Source organism: Camelina sativa, chromosome 7 (genome assembly GCF_030686135.1).
Source record: "Camelina sativa cultivar CO46 ecotype springtype chromosome 7, ASM3068613v1".
Classification (NCBI taxonomy): Eukaryota; Viridiplantae; Streptophyta; class Magnoliopsida; order Brassicales; family Brassicaceae; genus Camelina; species Camelina sativa.
In genome coordinates this window covers 17,426,575-17,446,686 of record NC_141886.1, presented here as the reverse complement: position 1 = coordinate 17,446,686, position 20,112 = coordinate 17,426,575, and the positions used below count along the sequence as shown (strand labels likewise).

The window sequence follows — 20,112 nt, the reverse complement described above, 5'->3', positions numbered from 1 at the left end:
CATCCAATAAAAAGAAAAGGTGACACATCAACACTAATGGTTTGCAACTAACTAAAAACTTTAGTTTAAGAAACTAGTCATAATAAAACATATATAATTAAATACACATGAACTTTAACTTTTATTTGTATATATAAACGTTAACTTTGGTTTGAAATATCACATCCCTCTTGGTGAACTTATCTTCATAAATGGTAAGGATGGTAAACATTTTTTTTTTTTATTTAAAAAAAAAAAAAATACCGATTATATTAGATTTTCAAAGAGAGTATCGGATACAAAGTATTAGTGGAGTTGCGAGATACAACGAGGCAAAGTTTGCAGTGCATAAAGAGAGTCATGGAGTTTGGAAATGAGTGAACCATATAGCCAGGTATGAGTCATGTAGCGTGTTGGTGGAGGTTCTTGGGTTCTGCTTGCGATCTAGGCCTAGAAGTTTCCTGCGGAGAAGGAGCTGGACTTCCCGTTGGAGCTGGGCCTCTGAGCGCATTTCGGAAGCATGAAGACGAACATTGCGTTCCTTCCAGATGGCATAGATCAAAGCATGGAAAATGAGCTTGCAGACTATGTTGAGTTTGACGTTTGGGAAGGGTCTCTTGATCCAAGTTAAGAAGTCATTGAAAGTGGAGCTCGGAGGAGGCTGGAAATGAGCAAAGAAACTTGACCAGAGGTTTTTTGTGTATGTGCAGTCAAAAAAGAGGTGGTCCCTAGATTCATCGCCGGCCTGACATAGTATGCAAGTGCTAGGGATTGGTAGATTTCACCTCCTCAATCGATCCCTAGTAGTCAGTCTATCATGCACTGTCAACCAAGCAATAAAGGCCATCTTTGGGATATGATTCTTAAACCAGACCTGAGAAAACCATGGAACTGTTGGACCCGGGGGGTGCAGTTGTTGCCATGTTCTGCTCGTGGAGAAGGTGCTGTGAGATTCATTCGGAGTTAGCTTCCAATGAAATTGATCTTGACCTAAGTTTGTCTGAGGAGGCGTCTGGTTATGTAGGCAGGTTTTAAGTAGTTGCACGAGTGGATGGCGTCCTCGAGGGATAAGCCAAGAGTTGTTGTTAGAGGCATCATTGACTGTATCGAGTAAGCCAATTCCTGTAACTCTAGGACCAGATTCTCCAAGAATTTCCGGTAAAGGACCTAGTCCTATCCAGTTGTCATGCCAAAATAAAGCTTGGGAACCGGATATTACACTGCAGTGCACAAAGAGCCGTGCACGAGCTCTTAGCTTTGATATTCTCTTCCATATCCAGCTCCCTGTAGTGCGAAAGTCTGCTTCCCAGAAGCTTCTACCGCGGATTAAATGATGCTTCACCCAGGAGACCCATAATGAACCTGCTTGAGAGAAGAGGTGCCAAATCATTTTTAGTGCAAAAGCCTGGTTCCAGTTAACCAATCTCTTTAGACCCAATCCTACAGATGCTTTTGGTGAGCACACTACTTCCCAAGAGACCTTTGCTCCGCGAGCAGAGGATGAGACGCCATTCCACAGGAAAGCGTTACAAATGCGTTCCAGCTTTTCCAAACATTTGTTTGGTAGGAGAAAAACTGAAGCCCAGAAGTTGATGGTGCTGTTGATGACAGAGTGGAGTAGTTGCAGTCGACCAGCAAAAGAGAGGTGCCTACTTGTCCAACTTGAAATGCGACTTTGGACCTTGTCTATCAGAGGTTGATAGTCCGTTGGTTTGAGCTTGTGTGGAGTGAGGGGAACACCTAGGTATCGCATGGGAAGTGAGCCGTAAGTGAGATTATGCCTTGCTGCCATCTGACTTATGGAGCCTCGATTGTTGCCGTCTAGGTAAAGACATGATTTGGTAAGGTTTACTCCAAGACCTGAGGAAGCTTTGAATTGGGTAAGGATTCGAAGAATTTCAACCAGAGAGTTCTCTCCTCCATCGAAAAAGACCAGGATATCATCAGCGAAACTCAGGTGGGTGATCAGCGGTTGTTGACATTTGGGATGAGGTTGAAAAGTGCCCCTTGTAACTGATTCATCTAGCTGCTTTGATAATATATCCATGACAAGGGTGAATAAGGGAGCGGAGATAGAGTCACCTTGCCTTAGACCCTTCCTGCCCGGAAAATAGCCAGTTAATTCCCCGTTGAAAGCCACTGAATAGGACGGGGTGGAGAAGCATGTCAGTAGCTAGTTGATGAACATGGTAAGGAGTTCAAGAGCAGTGAGAATGTTGGTTAGAAAATCCCAGTCAACGTTGTCAAAAGCTTTAGATAGATCAATTTGAAGACATCCTCTTGTTGTTGGACCATCCTTGTTGAAATCAGCTATGAGCTCTGAGGCAAGTAGCACATTTTCACTGAGTAATCGACCTGGAATGAAAGCAACTTGATTTCTCTGAACCGCCTGAGAAGTAATGATCTTGAGATGTTTTGCCAGGAGTCTGGATATGACCTTGTATATTGTGTTGCAGCAAGAGATCAGCCTAAATTCAGTTAGTCTCTTTGCCGCCACTGTTTTGGGAAGCAAAGCTAGTATAGTCGTGTTGATCTGCTTTAGGAGCTTTCCAGTAATGAAGAACTCTCGAACCGCCTCAATGACTGTTGGTCCAACTACACCCCATGAAGCAATGAAAAATTCAACTCTGAAACCGTCAGGGCCGGCGCCTTGTTTCTTGGAAGAGAGAAGAGAGTGTTGGTAATCTGTTCTGGAGATGGTATTGCTGTGAGGCTGCTACCTAGTCTGTGGGGCAGCGGTAAGTAGTGAGCTCCTTGATCCTCTGCACTGAAAGGGGTTCAACTTGAGTGTTCCTCGTGAAGCTGTTGATAACAGTCGACTATCATATACCAGAGAAGACCCTTATCTGTGACTCTCTCATCAGTCTCAGATATAAGTGAGCGAATTTGGTTACGCAATTGGTGTGCCTTGACTGAGTTGTGGAAAAAACGAGTATTGGAATCTCCTTCTAAGCACCACCTGACCCTTGACTTTTCCCTTAGGAAGGTTTCCTCTGCAGCTGCTAAAGTGAGCCATCTACCTCTGCACACTCTTTCCTCTTCAAACAACGATGGTGTTGGAGCTGTAAGTATAGACGACTGAACATTGGTGAGAGCTTCTTGAGCCTCAGCCGTCCTGGCTTGAATATTGCTGAAGCTCCTCCTATTTAGTGCTTTGCAAGCTACCTTCACAGCTTTCATCCTTTGACAAAGAGAAAACATTGCAGAAACTCTTGTGTCCTGTGAGGTCCACGCTGAGGTAACCAGGCTTTCGTATTCGGGGTGAGATGTGAAAAAAGAGTAGAATTTGAAAGGCACTTTCCGCCTTGGAGTCTCATCTGACATTGAAACCAAGATGGGAGAGTGATCTGATCCTCCTGGAGCATCATACAGTGCTGTAGACTGAGGAAAAGCTGATAACCATGCTTCATTTATAAGAGTTCTGTCAAGCTTCCTAGTAATTGGATTCAGAGGTTGGCCGTTATACCAGGTGTGAGCTGCTCCTCTGCTAGTCATTTCCAGAAGTTCACAGGTGTCAAGGCATTCTTGGAATTCAGCCATGACCTGCAGAGGAAGAGGATACGAATGAAGTGAGTAATGCTCTGCTGCTCGAAGAATCTGGTTGAAATCTCCAATCAAAAGCCACTGATGATTCCTTTGTAAGCTGTTTTGATGCAACTCCACCAAAGTTGCCCATAGTTCCCTTCTTGCTACCAGGCCGTTCCTTGCATAAACGAAAGATATGGAGAAGGACTGACATGTATTTCGATCGAAAACTCCACAAGTAATTACTTGATCCGATTTATGATAGATAAAAACCTGGAGAGTTGGATCCCAAACTATCCATATTCTCCCATTCTGAGCATTGGTAGAATAGTTGTAATCATACCTCCACCCAGGGAAGTTACGAGACAAAATTGAGGCAGCATTTTCCTGTTGAACATGCGTCTCCAAAATACCTCCTATTGAAGGTCTATTTGATTGAATCCATCCCTTGAGCTCTTCTTGCCTTTGGGTTGTATTTAATCAACGTATATTATAACAAAATTTTTTATTCATCATCGTAGTGGGCAAAAAAGTGATGAGAGCTGAAGCTCTCAAACGAGATGATGCGAACGACCTTTTCCTATTGGTCGTCCTTTAGCAGAAGGCTTTGCTGCTTTGTGAGCATTGTTCTTCAACGGCTTCACTTGTGTAGCTGTTGCTGCTGTCTTTACCACATTACTAGCAGGCTTCAAAGCTTGTGAATCCTTAGTCTCAGGAGGCGGCCGTGAGTGGCCAGTAGCATTAGCATCAACCTTTGGTGGGCTTGACTTGCGCTTAACTACTTGCCATTCTCCTGCTGATTCTATCGTTGGGGAGTCCAAATATTTGTGGGTGGACATTGCAGGTAGCTCCATTCTGGTGACTTGTGCCAATGGAGTTGATGTTAAGCTCGCTTGCGGAAGTTCAACTGGTTTTATTGCGTGAGAAGGTGATGGTGGAATAGGAATCCCTGCGACTAGATGCTTCTTAGGCTGGTGATTGAGAGGAGGTTGTTGCTTAGAGTTAACTTGGTGGACTGCAACGATATTGGGGGCTTGAGGAACATGAACTGTTACTGGCAGAGTGGTTTGTTTTGAAATGGCCGGAGCAATTGGGCATCGATGGTATAAGTGTCCAAAGTCTTTGCAGTAGTCGCATTTTGGGGGAAGTCGCGGGTATTCAACCCAGATACGAATTTCATTTCTTTCGTCATCCTCAACAAGCACTGATGAAGGAAGTTCTTTCTTGAGTAAAATCTCTACCTTTATCCTTGTGTCTGCAGAGAGTGGAGGTAACTGATGCTTTTCGGTATGGAGAGGCTCCCCAATACCTGAGGCGATGGTGCTTAAGCCGGGAAGGGAGTACAGCTGAGGTGGGACATCCTTGAGTATAACTCAAATGGGAAGAGAGACAAGCTTCATGGGTGTTAGAGAGGCTGTTGGAGACCAAGCAGTAACGGTGAAGAGGCAGCTTCCTGCTTGCCAACACCCGACCTCTAAGACCCACTTCCTGGTAAGTTCTGAGGGTATGAAGATGAGGACAGTGCCATTAGGGAGACAGCGGATGTTGATTGTGCCTCCTTTCCCCCATATAGGGTTAAGGTCTACGAAGATTTTTCCAGCAGGTGGAGGAGTTCCATGAAAGTGTGCCATAATGTGGTCTTTCCATGTGTTTGTTGACTTGAGTATTACAGAGGCTGGAGCTCGTACCTTCGGGGTACCATCAGTTGTGAAGATTGGCTGAGCTGCTTTACTGAGATTTCTTAGTGAAGGGTTGAATCGCTCGGCCCACTGTAGTTGAGTATTATCAATGGTAGGTGGCTCTTCCACTGGCGGCTGCAAGGGGTGCGATACCGGGGTGGTGTTTTCTGGAGCTTTGTTGGTTGCGACAGGGTCCACCTGACGGGTTGAAAATTCGTTGATAGGGAGATCCGGTGACAAAGCCGTGGAAATGGAAGCATCTCTAGTGTCCTTAGGATGTGGATTTGGGGGTTCAGAGGTGGCATCAGTCATCTTGATTTGGATGTTGGCCAGAAGGAAAGTAGAAAGAAGATTCTCAACGGCGGCGTGAGGCCAACTGTCGGATGGGTGAAAAGAAAAAAGGGTTCGCCCTAGAAATCGCCTGAAAGGAGAGAGAAAAATGTGTTTTACCGTCAATGGATTTATGGTAAACATTGCATATGATGCTTACAGCAAATGCTAATTTCTTGACTAATGGATCATCTTTTTTTTTTTTACTCTTCGTTGGCAATAATAGTAAAATATCACATCACATCCCTCTTAGCATTAGAAAAAACGTACATTATGGCAACTTAAAAATTGAAGAAAATATACGGTGTAATCATGATTGTAGGCTTTGTAGCTATATTAACGATGATGTTTTCGGCTCACATTCTCAATTAAACAATGTAGAAATGTGTGCAAAGATTGTGTCCAACAGTGCTTAAAATCTACATAAAAAATCTACTCCTACAATTTGGGAAGAAGCTTGCAAACAAAACTGCAACAAACAACTAATTGGTGATGAAGAAAATACATTAATCCTCCTGGTGACAATCACAGCTCCTGGTTTGGTAGTAGTTTGCCTCATTTATGTCTGTTCCGAATCAATGAAACTTTTTTTGTTTTTTTCATGATTAACGGATAAATTTGTAGTTATATACTGTTTGTTTGAGATCATCATATAATATGTACGTGTTCATTGGTCATATGAAATAAATATTTTTTTTTTGTTTTCGGCATATTAAAACAAAGTGTCTATATCAACAAAACATTCCCAAAGAGTATTTAAATTTATTTTTATATTTCATCTAAGCACAAATACTTAAAGATGTGAATTAGAATCATACTGTATCCCAAATCTAGTAAGATTATTTATAATGGATGTATGTTGTATTTATGAGACCCGACCCGACTTAGAAAGTGTCATGAGGCTTCTTCGTCTTCTTCTCCGTTACTCCGAAAAAACCCAAAACCCCACAAAGAGCATCTCAACAAACATGGAGACCCTCCGCAAATTCAAATTTCCCGGTAGATCCAAGTCTCCTCGGATCTTTGCTTTTACAGTCACCGGCCTTTCTCTCACTGCCGTCACTGGCACCGCCACCGCCGTATCTGTTTTCCGGGACTCTCCTTCCAATAAAATCGCCACGGCTGTAGCAGGCGTCGTCCGTTCTTCTCGCGCTATCTACGCCGTTCGTAAATTTCCTTTATCACTCTATTGGTTTTAGCATTTTCTCATTCCAATCCATTTCATTGATTCTAATTTTCTCTACTTTTGTAGATCACTCTCACCGTCGCCGATTACAAGTATAGCCTGCGTAGATTACCAGCAGATTCCGATGAGTATCTTCAGAGATTAACAGAGGTTTGCAAATTTATACGTTTTCTTTAACACTGATTCGAAGTTATTTGATGTTCAAATTTGACATTTCTCACATTCGTTTCATGGTTGATGAATAGCTTTAGGAGTTTATGAACCAAAGCTAGGGTCAATTCGTTTGAACGTCTTATACTTCACTAGTTGTATACTGCAAAAGCAATTTGGTTTGTTTTTGTATTGTGTTAGGTTCATTCACGGTCTGCTAGACGAATTCTTAAACTGTGTGAAAGTAATAAAGGTTTTTATGTGAAAGCTGGTCAGTTTTTGGCTACGTTGAAGCTGGTTCCGAAAGAGTATTCTTTGGCCCTTTCGTCGTTGCAGGACCAGGTATGTTTACTGTTAAGTCTGTTATGATGAAGTCTTTATGTGTATTGCGTGAACTTTTTTCTGTCTTTTGACACATATATGACTTTGTAACAGTCTGAAGAAAGGACTCTAATTGTTTGTTCTGTTTCTAAACTCTTTTCTCTTGTAAAAATCATTGAAGGCAGTTCCTTGTAATTTTCAAGAAATAAAACACGTTCTGACAAGCAACTTGGGTCAAAATCTCACAGAGATGTAAGTCTTGAACAGTTATTGTTAAACTATCTATGATTGTACTGATTAAGTCTGAGTGTCATGTTGTACTGATTTAACATCTCTCATACATTAAACATCAGATTTTTATCTTTTGATGAGGAACCAATTGCGGCAGCATCTATTGCTCAAGTACATCATGCTGTCCTGAATGATCATCAGGAAGTAGCAGTAAAGGTTAACTTCGTTGCAAGATAAATCTTTTGCTTTGCTTATGTTCATTTTGCCACAACCCCATGTCTTCATCATTCATTAGGTTTAAAACTTGGTTTTTGTAGATATTCTTTTTTCTCTTTTCCTGTCTATCTTACTTACCATTAGTCATTCCTGATGCTGCTTTCTTAAGACGTAAATGGGGCAAACCTTGCTCCTCTTGTTAATATTAATATTGCCAGATTCTCAGTTTTTATGGGTTTTTTTTTTTTTGATGTTAAAATAGGTGCAATACCCTGGATTGAAGCAGAACATGAAGTTAGATACAACGATCATGTCGTTCCTTTCAAAATCAGTCGCCAAGGTTCCTGTATTTTTTGTTGCCTTATATCTATAGATGTTCATTAAATATGAAAGGAAACAAATAGGATTTTAATGATGGTGATGTCATATAAACAACTGATCTTGGGATACTGGAATTTGATGTGAATATAATTTTTTTATGATGAAATATTTGAGCCTATAGTTTTGGAGTTGGGACTTTCATTATGATTGACAGGGAACTGCTGGTGCAGATGATATCTCTTGTGTCCTGGAGTAGTTTATGCTACTTGGGCATGGTCATGACTTCATTCGTTTACTTCCTTCTAGTTTCATTTGTTTTGCTGGTGATTGTGAGTTTGTGACCTTAGCCTGCGTTGTTGTGGAACCTGCTAGTTGAGATCAATGATGCAGTTACTTGAACTGTGTGTGCATCTCTGATTCATATATTTCTTGGCTGCAAATCGTATGCAGCCGTTTATAATTTCTTAAAGTTGTTATTTTTTTTTCTTCCACTTAGCAGATATTTCCAGAATACAGATTTGATTGGCTAGTTTATGAATTCGTAAAGTCAATTTCCCAGGAACTTGGTCAGTAACCTAAAACTTTAGAACCAAGCACTGCATTGTGCGCATGTGTTTGTGTTTTATTTTCTAGAGTTTTGTATAGTGAATCTGATGATTTCATATCTGCTTTAATTTTCTTGTCCACAGATTTCATACAAGAGGCAAAAAATTCAGAGAGAATTGCCAAAAACTTCAAACATAACAAAATGATTACAGTTCCCACGGTGTTTTGGGTATGACTTAAAGAATTTTCATAACTCTACCATTATCATTAATTGTCTTTGATTTTGATGTCGATTTTCCCATAGTCTTAGGACATGTTGAGGTGATATTTTGTTTTCTTAATATTGTCATCCATATAAATATATAGGAGTTCACAACCACTCAAGTCCTGACAATGCAGTTCTGCAAGGGTTTCAAGGTAATGACGTTCCACAGTTAATCATTCATACAGTTAATCTGTTATCCTAGATCTTAATTATTAGTTATTCATTTAGAAGACATAAGTGAAGAATGAAGTCTGAAGCCATCTCAAACAATTTAAATACTTAGAAAGGTTGAAATGAGATAGTATTCAAAGCTTTATAGCGAAAATGGAAAAGTTTAAATTTTTTTGTGTTAGCTGTTTAACTTGTCTAGTAATAAAAAATCTATATCTGATTTTTTTTGCGATAAATAATTGATAGAAATTATCTGTGATTAATTCAAAACGCGATAGATTTTGATTTCCCCTTTGCTATAGATTTGAATTTGGGATAAATTTTCCAAACCAGGGGACCTCTTTGAGTTTCAGTTGTGGTTTACTTATGTAACTTAACATTATAATATTATATTTTATATCCTTTGAGATCCTCATGCAGCTCGTGTGTACTGTAATTCTTGTATGTTCAACCAACTCCAATTTCCTTAGGTTTCAGGTTGACGATGTGGAATCTCTCAAAAGCACCAAATTAAGTCCAGAAAAGGTTGGTAACGACTTCTTAGGCATAAGTTAAAAGATACAGCTTTGGCATATGGCCTGACAAATATACGCTTAGCATTAGATCTATCAAATATACGCATACCATTCGAGCTGTCAAATATATGTTTCTTATTTCTTTGCGGAAGCATTAAATTTTTCTCCCCCATATTCCTATAGGTTGCCAAAGTGTTGGTTGAAGTGTTTGCTGAAATGATATTTGTTCACGGATTCATACATGGTGACCCGCATCCGGGAAATATTCTAGTTTCTCCCGGAGGCCATAATGGCTTCTCTCTAGGTACTTTTATGTTCGTAATTCAATTCGACCTCTTACTAGTTCCAGATTCTCATGATAGAACGTTCAATCTTCTTCTTCAAATTCACGGTTGGATGCAAAGTTCTGCTAGACCACGGGAACTGTAAATCATTGGATGAAGGGTTTAGGCGGGACTTTTGTCGGTTGTGGGAGGCTCTGATTCTTCTAGACTCAAAAAAGATACAAGAATTAGGGAAACAGTTTGGGGTTGGAAAATATGCCAAATTCTTCCCTGTCATATTCACTGGAAGAACTAGTGAAAGGTATGTGTGTTTGCTCCCCACCATTGTTTTGTTGTAAAGCTAGAATCGTAGACTAGACTTTTTTTAATAACGATGCCATTTTGGTTTTCGTTTACATTGTTACATGCAAAAAAGACTTATTCTTGTCCCCGCCTCTTGGTAATAGCAAATCAGGACTGGGGAAAGGGATGTCTGAACAAGAGAGGCAAAAACTGAAACAGGAGGTGAAGCTTTTGAGATTGGAAGACGTAACAACTTTCATGGGGTCTCTTCCACCTGATTTTTTAACCGTACTGCGAACAGAGTACAATCCTCATCCTCGGTTTTACTATTTATTAAATCTTGAAAGAGTTTATCCTTGTTCACTTAACTCCTTGTTTTACTCTATCACAGTGGACTCGTGCGGTCAATCACTTTGAAGTTAGGTGCCCCAAAACGGACGAGACTACTCGCTTATGCCAAATATACGGTGTATGGGCTTGACTACAAACCGCCTTCTGAATCAGGTAACTGGATTTGAGAACTGTGATATGAAGTTAGATCTTGGATAATTAGAACGTATTCATTTTATTTTTACACAGATAACGTAGATTGTGGTTTTGTATTTTCTAGATTTTGTTGAGAAGTCGATCATCTCCAGATCTGTAATGCTAATGAGTTACCTCCGGTTACGTCTTATTCTGGGTAAGGAAACTACTATCCAAACGATCAAATTATACTCTTAAACTCTTGTGTGTAAATTTCAAACTACTTTTTTTGTGGTTTCAGAATTGATGGAAGTCTTTCAAGGGATGAAGAAGCTAAAACATTCCATCTACGGTTTCTATGGGCAACTCATCAACGGTATCACAAATAGTGTAAAGCGAGTTACATGCAGAGTATGAAATTATTATGATGCAGAAATTGGTTCAAAAGTGTCTTCAAAAGTGGCATTATGATTAATATTGTGTATTAATTTGTCAATTGTGCACCCCAAAAAAAAAAACAAATTGTCAATTAAAGTCTTAATGTACTAATGATCCTACCATTTTAGTACTTAGGGTCGAACCACAATGAGAAATCAACTATCCTTTCATGGAGATTGTCGTTTGATCAATGGCTTTACGAGTTTATGAACCAAAGCTAGGTCAATTTGCTTTTAGTTTCTAATAGAGTTGCGATTTGAACGTCTTATACTTCACTAGTTAATTGTATACTGCAAAAGCAATTTGGTTTTTGTAGGTTCTATGCTATGTAAAAATAATTATTTGAGTATTTTTTGTAATTCACGATGAAATTTTTTTAAAGTTAAACATGCTGAATCTGGAACTAATAAAAGTCACTATTGTTATAATTGGAAGCTATATATTCTTAGAACCTTGTGAATGAAGAAAATTAATAGACTAATATTTTTATTTCTTCGGTTTCCGAAAAAATGGATCGTTTCACCTCGAATCCATTGATTTTTTCCAGCTAAAACTGGAGGGTTGTTTGTTTATTAAGGCGATGGTTTTTCCAATCGGCTTAACCCTAAGATTATGACGCTTCGGTTCTCACGACCAACGACGGTGGAGGTTTCTTTTTCTGCGACAACGACGTTGGAGGTTTCTTTTGATGGCCTAAAGCGGACGACAAGATCTACCGGCCAACGAATCGGACAGAGAAGGTTCGTCTTCTCATTTTTGATTTATTGCATGTTGTTGTAATTCATCTCCTATGGCCTTTAAATGTTAGGGCTTCGGTTTCATTCGATTGATTTTGAGAGTGGTTACTGTTTTCTGTCGATTTGTCAGATTAGGCGTAGATGTTGAGATTTGTTTGATGTTCAATTGATTTTGATATTTGTTTGGAGGGTTAATGGGTTTCAGTTTAATTCGATTTATTGTCTGATAGATGACTGTTTTTCCTTGCGTTGTGCGAGGTGTTCATCAACTGGAGGGAGCGGATGAACGGTGAAGAGAGCTTAATCTGGTTGTTAATTGAAAAGGTATGAATGAGTAGCTTTGTTATATGTTCTTGTTAGCTTATGTTTGTCTTTGTGTTTTAGATTGTGAGCTACGGGTTTAGTAGTAGAGTTATGAACCGTCTGTTGTTCTATTTGATTGTGAGAATGTTTGATGTTTGTTTTAAACCCGTGTGTTTTTCTTAAGAGTAGAGTGTGAGATTCGTTCGATGTTTTGTATGTGTAATTGTGTGATTAATATTGACTCTTTTGTCATGTTTTGTGCGAGGTTTTCATCAACCGGACAAAGCGGTTTAATGGTGAAGAGTGGTGTTCATGAACTGGACAAAGCGGTTGGACTGTCTTACTTGAAAATGTATGATCCTCTAGCTTTCATATGCTGTTGTTAGATTTTCTTTGGCTTTGTGTTTGGGATGAACCGTGTGGTGTTGTTTTTTTTGCTCGATTGTTTAAAAATTTTCAAAACCCGTTTGTTGTTCTTTTTGATTGTGATATTGTTTGGTATTTTTTAAGTCGATTTGGTTTGGTTTTTTAATCAAAAGAAAGTGATATTTGGTTTGATTTTTAATAAAAAAACAGAAATAAACTGGTTTATTCCCTACATGATTGTATTTGAAATTAGTATTGACTTTAAACACAACTTTTGGAATACTTTTACACATAGAGATTTACTGAAAAAGTGTTTCAGTTGTCTAATCATAGAGATATACTTTTCATTTGTACCAAACACTCATTACAAACCTTTAGTTGAATAAACCTTTAGTTTCTTTGTCTAACCTTTAGTTTAAACTTTTAAAAAACCTTGAGCTCAATATAAACCTTCAATGTTAAACACTAACCTAAACCATTAACTTTTTCTCTACAACACAATCAATGGATTCTAGAAACCCTTTAGGTTTTTCACCGCATAATTTTCAGGATCTTTTGAATTCTCAAAAAGTTTGCAACGGTTATGATAATAGTCTTCTTCCTAATACCACACAAACCTCTCAGCCTATTCAATTTAGCAACCCATTCTCTTCTCAGCCTGTCTACTTTAGCTCTACATTCTCTTCTCAGCCTGTCCACTTTAGCTCTGCATTCTCTTCTCAGTCTGTTAACTTTAGCACCCAATCTGAATACTGTATTGAGGTTACGGTAGATGAAAATGAAGAAGAGGGAGGCAGAGGAAGTAGGAGGAGGTGGAGTGCACAGGAGGATGTCAATCTCATAAGCGCATGGTTAAACACAAGCAGAGATCCAGTAGTAAGTAACGAGCAGCGGATAGATAGCTTCTGGAAGAGGGTTGCAGACTATTACACAGCAAATGATGGAGCATCTGGTTCAAACGCAAGAGGGGCTATGCAATGTCCTAGGTGGAACAAGATAAATAACCAAGTTAACAAGTTTGTTGGGTGTTACGCACAAGCGAGTACAAGAAGGAAGAGTGGAGAATCAGAAGATGATGTGATGACTGTGGCGTATGAGGTTTACAAGAACGACATGAAGAAGCCATTTACTCTAGGAATGCTGGAGGGAATTGAAGCATGATCAGAAATGGATCACGGATGAATGTAGCTATAAGAGGACTAAGCTTGCTTCAGAAGGAGTGAAGGGAAGAAACCGGCGGTGAGTAGTGATGTGGAGGATGGTTCTGTGGGTATGTTAGATAGGATCATAACAATGAAGGATCAAGACAAGTGGCTAAAGAGAGGTACGACAAAATGCGATTGCTAGCCAGCCTGATTAACAAGGGTGAACTAACACCCGCTGAAGTAATACTTAGAGACAAACTCGTTGACCAAATGTTGACAAACATTTAGGTTTTGATTCTCTTCATTTCTTATGTTACTCTTGTTGTGTTGTTCTTTAGTTGTGTTGTGTTTAACTCTTGTTGTCTTGTTCTTTTGTTTCAGGTTTTTGGGACGACATATGAAGCTGTCTCGTTGTCACGTGAAGGGAAACAAGTTTGTTGTCAAGTTAATGGAATCTGTCTAACAAGCAAAGTGGTGTTTTAACCCGTGAATGGGTGTTGTTTTTAGTGTCACATTGTATGGATTTTTGGCTTCTCTTTGGTCTGTAGGGTTAAGTGTGGTCGGCTTTTACCTTTCGTAAGGTTTGTATGGCTTTTTGTAAGGACACTGACGGCTTGTCCAACCCGTGAATGGGTTTTGTTTCGTCGACTTTATGTATTTTTAACCCGTGAATGGGTTTTGTTTGGTTGTGTGTCTTTTGTTATGTCATATATAAAAAAAAAAATTCTGCTACTTCATTTGATTCTTCTCCTTTCTTTTCTCTTCTCTTGATTTTTTCTTGTTAAATATTCAACAACAAAAAAAAAGTTGGGTGTTACAACCAAAACAAAATTTCCATAAGCCTTACAACAAATACAAATTTCCATAAACCTTACAACAAAAACCCATTTCCATTACAAAAAAACCAAATTTCTATTACAAAAAATGTCTAATCGGAGTTATGATCAAGAAGTTGATGAAATGGTAGAGGAAGAAGTTAATAATATAGTGGAGGAGATTCAATACCACTACAATCACACGGAAGTACCACCAGCTCCATTATTCCGTAGAGTGCACGTTAATAGAGAGCGCAAAAAGGTCACATTCGGTTATGGAATGATTATTTTAGTGAGAATCCGACTTACACTCACGCTATGTTCCGTCGTCACTTTAGAATGAACAAACCATTGTTCGTACGTATTGTTAATAGTATTTAGAATGGAGTCTCATACTTCAGACAAAGAAGAGATGCTACTCGAAGGCTCGGTCTTTCTGCACTTCAAAAATGCACGGCAGTTATTTGTATGATGGCATATGGATGTTCGGCAGATGCGGTGGATGAATATTTACGACTGGCTGAAACAACCGCCCACAAATGCCTTGAACAATTTAGACAGAGTTATAAATCTTTTTGGAGATGAGTATCTCAAAAGGCCTACAATGGAAGACCTCCAACGATTACTGAATATTGGAGAACATCGCGGTTTCCCCGGAATGGTAGGGAGCATAGATTGTATGCATTAGGAGTGGAAGAATTGTCCCACGACATGGAAAGGACAATCACGTGGATCTAGAAAACCGACAGGCTGTGGCATCACAAGATTTATGGATTTGACACGTATTTTTAGGACCACCATGTACATTAAATGATATCAATGTTTAGGACCGCTCACCAGTGTTTGATGATATCTTAGAGGGTCGAGCTCCGAGAGTTACATACGTTGTCGATGGACAGTAATACAAAATGGTGACTCTCATCCAATCAATTACACTTCCACATGGTCAAAAAGCAAAACTCTTTGCTCAATGTCAAGAATCATGCCGAAAAGATGTAAAGCGTGCATTTGAAGTCTTGCAAGTTCGATTTGCAATCGTGAAGAATCCCACACTTTTTTGGGATAAAGGAAAAATAGGCAAGATAATGAGATCATGTATCATATTGCATAACATGATAGTGGAAGACGAACGACATGACTACAATTTCTACGATCCATCAAAGTTATATCAGGGAGAAGGAAGCGGAACTTCTCATGTGGATTTATCGTTTTCTACAGATAGGCCAACAAATCTATCTAATATGATGGACGTTCGAAATGACGTTCATGATACAAAAATGGATGAACGTTTGAAAAAAGACTTGATTGAGCATATCTGACAAAAATTTGGTGCAACGCAACAATAAAACTTATTCTGAATTTTGTAAAATATGTTTAATATTCCGAATTTTGTAAAATATTATTGTTTTCTATTTAATGTAATTTAAATAATTGTTTTGTTATTTTAGATTATTAAAATTTGATAATTAATAAATAAATGTTTAAAAATCAGTATTTTAATGATTGAGCAACTTTTTTTGGAGTTTTCCGGAAGAATGATTTTGTTTAAAATTTTCCGAAAAAATGATTTTGTTTAAAATCGTAAGTGAATTGTTTTAATTAGTTTAGTATTAATTTTATGATTAGTTTAATTTTGAGCAATTTAGTATTAGTAGAGGTTTCTGAAGTGGAGATGGTCAAATACATCTAAATCTCATGAATCGATAGAAAAAAAAAAAAAAAAAGGATGTGATCAACCAATCAGAAACATAAAATTGAGTTCTGAATAAAAATGGAAACATGTCTCAATAATTTGGAAACGTTATAAGAGAGGAAACAAATCGTTCTCAACATTCCTCTCCACAAAAGTTACATTTTTTTATTCCTTCCGATCCCAACCAACCCCCACCAACCATGTAAGAAACTGAGGAACTGAAACGTTCGAATTTTTACCAAATTTTCTTAAGCTTTGACGCCTAGTCTTGCTTTGAGCTCAGCAGCGACTGCATCGATGAACTCCTCCGTGTTCAAGTAAGTGTCCCTCGAGAGCCTGGAAACAAAACAGTAACAACAAACCATAAATCTAAGTAAACTTTGATTAGAACATGGAACTATAGGCGGAAGAAGAATCGTCAAATTAATTACTTTGAGCCGTGAATGATGAGTGCAAGATCTTTGGTCATTTTTCCTGACTCCACTGTTCCAACACAAGCAGCTTCGAGCTTCTCGGTGAACTCCAAGAGTTTTGCGTTGTCATCTAACTTGGCCCTGTTTAAAAGACATAGGCTTATATATAATCATCATCCTATTAATGAAAAAATATTTAGAGACATTTCGTTGTTGTTGTTACCTGTGTGCAAGTCCACGAGTCCAAGCAAAGATGGAGGCTATGCTGTTTGTGCTGGTCTCACCACCTTTCTGGTGAACTCTGTAGTGACGGGTGACCGTTCCATGGGCTGCTTCAGCTTCAATTGTCTTCCCATCCGGGCAGACCTAATCAAAAATATACAGCCATTGTAAAAGAAGAAACTTAGAATCATGTACCAGCCTAAAGAGACTGCGTGAAGATATATCTGAGAATTTGTGAGAATTACCAGAACAGATGTCATCAATCCAAGTGACCCGAACCCTACAACAACACATTATAAGAAACAGTTAGGTAACAGGAAACAAAATGAAACCAATGTGAACCCAACAAACAGAATAATATGTAAGACAGACATAAGTACTTATTATGGGCATATTCATTTATGATTTATTTACACAAACCTTGTGCCAAGAAATCACTTTGGACATCACCATCATAGTTTTTGCATGCCCACACATAGCCTCCCTCGCTCTTAAGAGCGTAGGCCACCATATCATCAATGAGACGGTGTTCATACCTAACCAATTAGATCATTTAGGTCATTCTCAGTGAAGGGGTAACACAAGGGACCATGATATCTATAGGATGAAAAAAAGGTAAAGAGGCGACTTACCATATTCCAGCAGCCTCATACTTTGACTTCCAGCTGGCTTCATAGACTTCTTGGAAGATGTCTTTGAATCTTTATAGTAACACAAATATGTAACCAAAATTAAATATTGACAGTGAAAGTCTCATCAACCATGAGCGAAAGGACTACATGATAATATAATGAAAAGTAACAGTCACATACCTGCCATCGTATTTCTTAAGAATGGTATTTTTTGTGCTAAGATAAAGCGGCCATTTTTTCTCATAAGCAGTGTTCATTGATGCATCAGCAAAAGCACGGATGGACTGTATTATAAGAGAAATATATTAATCGTCTTGGGAGGACAATCTCTAAAAGAGTAAATAATTTGGACTCTAGTTGAAAGGAAGGGAAGTATAAACTATACCTCATCAGTGTTGTACATTGCCATAGCAACACCACCTTCACCGGTAAATGTAAACACTTCGGTTTCAGTTTTCCCGTCTTTTCCCTCTGAAAAAATCAACAACATAACATATTTTATTAGTATCAGATAAATTGGAAAGTTGAAATGGGAAGAGATTGCAAAAATTATGCAATGCCAGTCCCAAATAAATTGACAAATGAAAGGTAATAAGTTTACCAAAGGTCATAGTCAGTTTTCCTGGTCCCTTGATTACAGCATCAGTGGCACGATACTGGTCACCAAAAGCATGTCTTCCAATGCAAATGGGCTTTGTCCAGCCTGGAGAAAAAAAAGACATTCTCAGAAACCGTTTGCCAAAAAAAACTGTTAATGAAACTAGCCCATTGTCAATAATTACCTGGGACAAGCTTGGGAACATTTTTGCACATAATTGGTTCTCTAAAAACAGTTCCTGTAAGAGACAAAACACAATGTAAGGATACAGAGAATGATACTGGATGACAATTTTGCAATTTCTTACCGTTCAGGATATTCCTGATGGTCCCATTTGGACTTCTCCACATCTGCTTCAAGCCAAATTCAGTGACACGGCCTTCATCTGCGGCAAAAAAGACCAATACTTAGTAAAATGAAAAGAAAAAAACTGGTAAAAAAATGTTCAACTGCAAAATAGCTATCAAGACATACCTGGAGTGATGGTGGCACACTTGATCGCCACATTGTACCTATAACAAAACAAAATTACAAACGTTTAAAATTTACATAATATTACATACACACAGTATAACAGAGATACAAAACCATTTCTAGTAAATGTTTCAAGCTCAAAACACACATACTTCTTAGTGGCTTCAGCACTTTCAATAGTAACTTTGTCATCTGTAGCATCACGGTGAGGAAGACCAAGGTCAAAGTACTTGATATCCAACTCCAAAAAAGGAGTAATCAGCTGAAAACATTCAAGAAAACGAAGTTCAATATACACAACAAATACGTGAAATATGAACTGCAAAATAAGTTTAGCTTCATACCTTATCCTTGATCGACTTCCAGATAACCCTGGTCATTTCATCACCTACATCACACAGACCAATGAATCATAACTATGAGTAAAACACACCAAAACATCCAAATATCGAAACTATTTCGTCATTTCGATTATTTTGTCAACATATCATCAAACATGCCCAGATTTTTCATTAGATAAACTTAAATCAATCAACCTCACGAACAGAGCTAAAGGTTTTTTTTACCGATCTGTAACGTAATACAAACTCAGAACAAGATGATCAAATCAAAAAACAACGTAAATCACCAACCAAAACCAAATCGAGCAACGAGACTACACATGCGTAAACTCTAACTCTCAGATCAGAACGAGCAACGAAACTTCGATAAAAACTAAGCAAGCGAAGGTAACAACACAATATGTTTCGTTATCAAATCAAACGAAAAGATCTGACTAAAGAGAGATCGATCGAGAGAGAAGGAGATCTCACCATCCATCTCGACGATGGGATTTGCCACCTTGATCTTCTCAAACGCCATGGTTTCTTCTTTGCTTTCGGTTTTTTCGTAAGAATAACTTAACGGATTTGAATCGATCTGACTGGATCTTTTCCGATCGTCGGAGGGTAGATCAAGCCGGTGAAGCAGATCGTCGTTGCAGGAGAGAGAGCTTGGTGGTGAGTGATGAAGTAGGTGAAAAAAGCTTGGGGAAGGTCCTCGGAGATGTATTTATGCTATTTAAAAGTTCGATGACATTTTATTATTTTGACCCCGTTATTATTATTTATTACATTTCGGTCCCTATCTTTTATTTTATTTTTCGTTGTAGAGACTAGCCGCCACTAAATTCTAGGAGATGAGTGAACAACAAAATTCAAAGATATGTTCAACTATATGAATTTAAAAGTTTCATCCTCTACCGTTTTTAAAAAAACAAACTTGGAAATGCAATTACAAGTTTAAAATCTACCTACATTTGCTTAGTCTATTTCTCTTCAAACCTCGGATTAAAAAGCTTTAGCTGATTATTTGTGGCTATCAAAATCATAACATCCATTTGGGCTTTCTTTTTTTCGTTTAATTATGTATAGATTCAATTTTAGTAATTTTGTTTTTTTTACGAAGGTCGGTAATTTAGATTTAAGACATGAAGAGGCTTCAGATCAATGTCTCTCTTTTGGTTTGTTCAAGTCATTTTTGGTTACTGTTGATGAATATGACAATGGATTAGTTGGATCAGAAGGCAGAGAAGTTGTCACTTGCACATGCACTTTGGGGGTGGGGGGATGGGGATAGGTCCACAAGATAGAAAATTTATTGTCATATATCACAATTCCGTAAAAGATGCTGACCACCTAACCAGATCCACTTTGTTTGATTTCTTCTATTTTGCGGCATATTTTTTATTTTTTTTTTTGTTTAATGACAGCCATTTCCATTTTTATATGTTTCTTAATCTTCTGAATCTATATATTATTTTTGAAATACA

The 20,112-nt window shown here is 38.3% G+C and overlaps 4 protein-coding genes and 1 long non-coding RNA gene across 9 annotated transcripts; 3 read left to right on the top strand and 2 right to left on the bottom strand.

Moving 5' to 3' along the window:
* Positions 1-337: 337 nt before the first annotated feature.
* Positions 338-5,495, bottom strand: LOC104704630 (uncharacterized). Its single transcript, XM_010420684.2, has 6 exons — positions 4,977-5,495; positions 4,062-4,865; positions 2,763-3,891; positions 2,166-2,574; positions 854-2,078; positions 338-640 (listed from the first exon to the last, which is right to left on the bottom strand). The coding sequence occupies exons 1-6, from the start codon at positions 5,493-5,495 to the stop codon at positions 338-340; spliced, it is 4,389 nt and encodes a 1,462-aa protein (XP_010418986.2).
* An 841-nt stretch (positions 5,496-6,336) lies between these two features.
* On the top strand, positions 6,337-11,034 carry LOC104701187 (uncharacterized). 5 transcript variants are annotated; one of them, XR_015562080.1, is made up of 16 exons: positions 6,337-6,676; positions 6,766-6,849; positions 7,051-7,191; positions 7,352-7,422; positions 7,524-7,617; positions 7,880-7,957; positions 8,438-8,504; positions 8,628-8,713; positions 8,851-8,901; positions 9,391-9,445; positions 9,619-9,739; positions 9,840-10,020; positions 10,166-10,303; positions 10,393-10,505; positions 10,612-10,683; positions 10,768-11,034. XR_015562080.1 is itself a non-coding variant. In XM_010416838.3 (16 exons), the coding sequence occupies exons 1-16, from the start codon at positions 6,362-6,364 to the stop codon at positions 10,881-10,883; spliced, it is 1,776 nt and encodes a 591-aa protein (XP_010415140.2). In that variant the 5' UTR covers positions 6,340-6,361; the 3' UTR covers positions 10,884-11,034. The 5 variants fall into 5 exon arrangements, 4 of the variants coding, with proteins under 4 accessions (XP_010415140.2, XP_087314925.1, XP_087314926.1 ...); XM_010416838.3 differs by having other exon boundaries at positions 6,340-6,676; positions 9,398-9,445; XM_087458799.1 differs by lacking the exon at positions 6,337-6,676 and having other exon boundaries at positions 7,118-7,191; positions 7,356-7,422; positions 9,398-9,445.
* A 941-nt stretch (positions 11,035-11,975) lies between these two features.
* LOC147941350 (uncharacterized) lies at positions 11,976-14,187 on the top strand. Its single transcript, XR_015562079.1, has 2 exons — positions 11,976-12,296; positions 13,837-14,187. It is a non-coding gene; the product is annotated as an uncharacterized LOC147941350 (long non-coding RNA).
* A 991-nt stretch (positions 14,188-15,178) lies between these two features.
* LOC147941349 (uncharacterized) lies at positions 15,179-15,589 on the top strand. Its single transcript, XM_087458482.1, has one exon. It carries the CDS (start codon positions 15,179-15,181, stop codon positions 15,587-15,589), a length of 411 nt encoding a protein of 136 aa, XP_087314608.1.
* A 410-nt stretch (positions 15,590-15,999) lies between these two features.
* LOC104701185 (cytosolic isocitrate dehydrogenase [NADP]) lies at positions 16,000-19,674 on the bottom strand. Its single transcript, XM_010416836.3, has 15 exons — positions 19,115-19,674; positions 18,647-18,690; positions 18,455-18,564; positions 18,303-18,340; positions 18,136-18,213; positions 18,013-18,066; positions 17,832-17,933; positions 17,616-17,701; positions 17,411-17,514; positions 17,231-17,299; positions 17,019-17,134; positions 16,844-16,878; positions 16,600-16,742; positions 16,395-16,517; positions 16,000-16,299 (listed from the first exon to the last, which is right to left on the bottom strand). The coding sequence occupies exons 1-15, from the start codon at positions 19,161-19,163 to the stop codon at positions 16,212-16,214; spliced, it is 1,239 nt and encodes a 412-aa protein (XP_010415138.2). The 5' UTR covers positions 19,164-19,674; the 3' UTR covers positions 16,000-16,211.
* Positions 19,675-20,112: the final 438 nt, after the last annotated feature.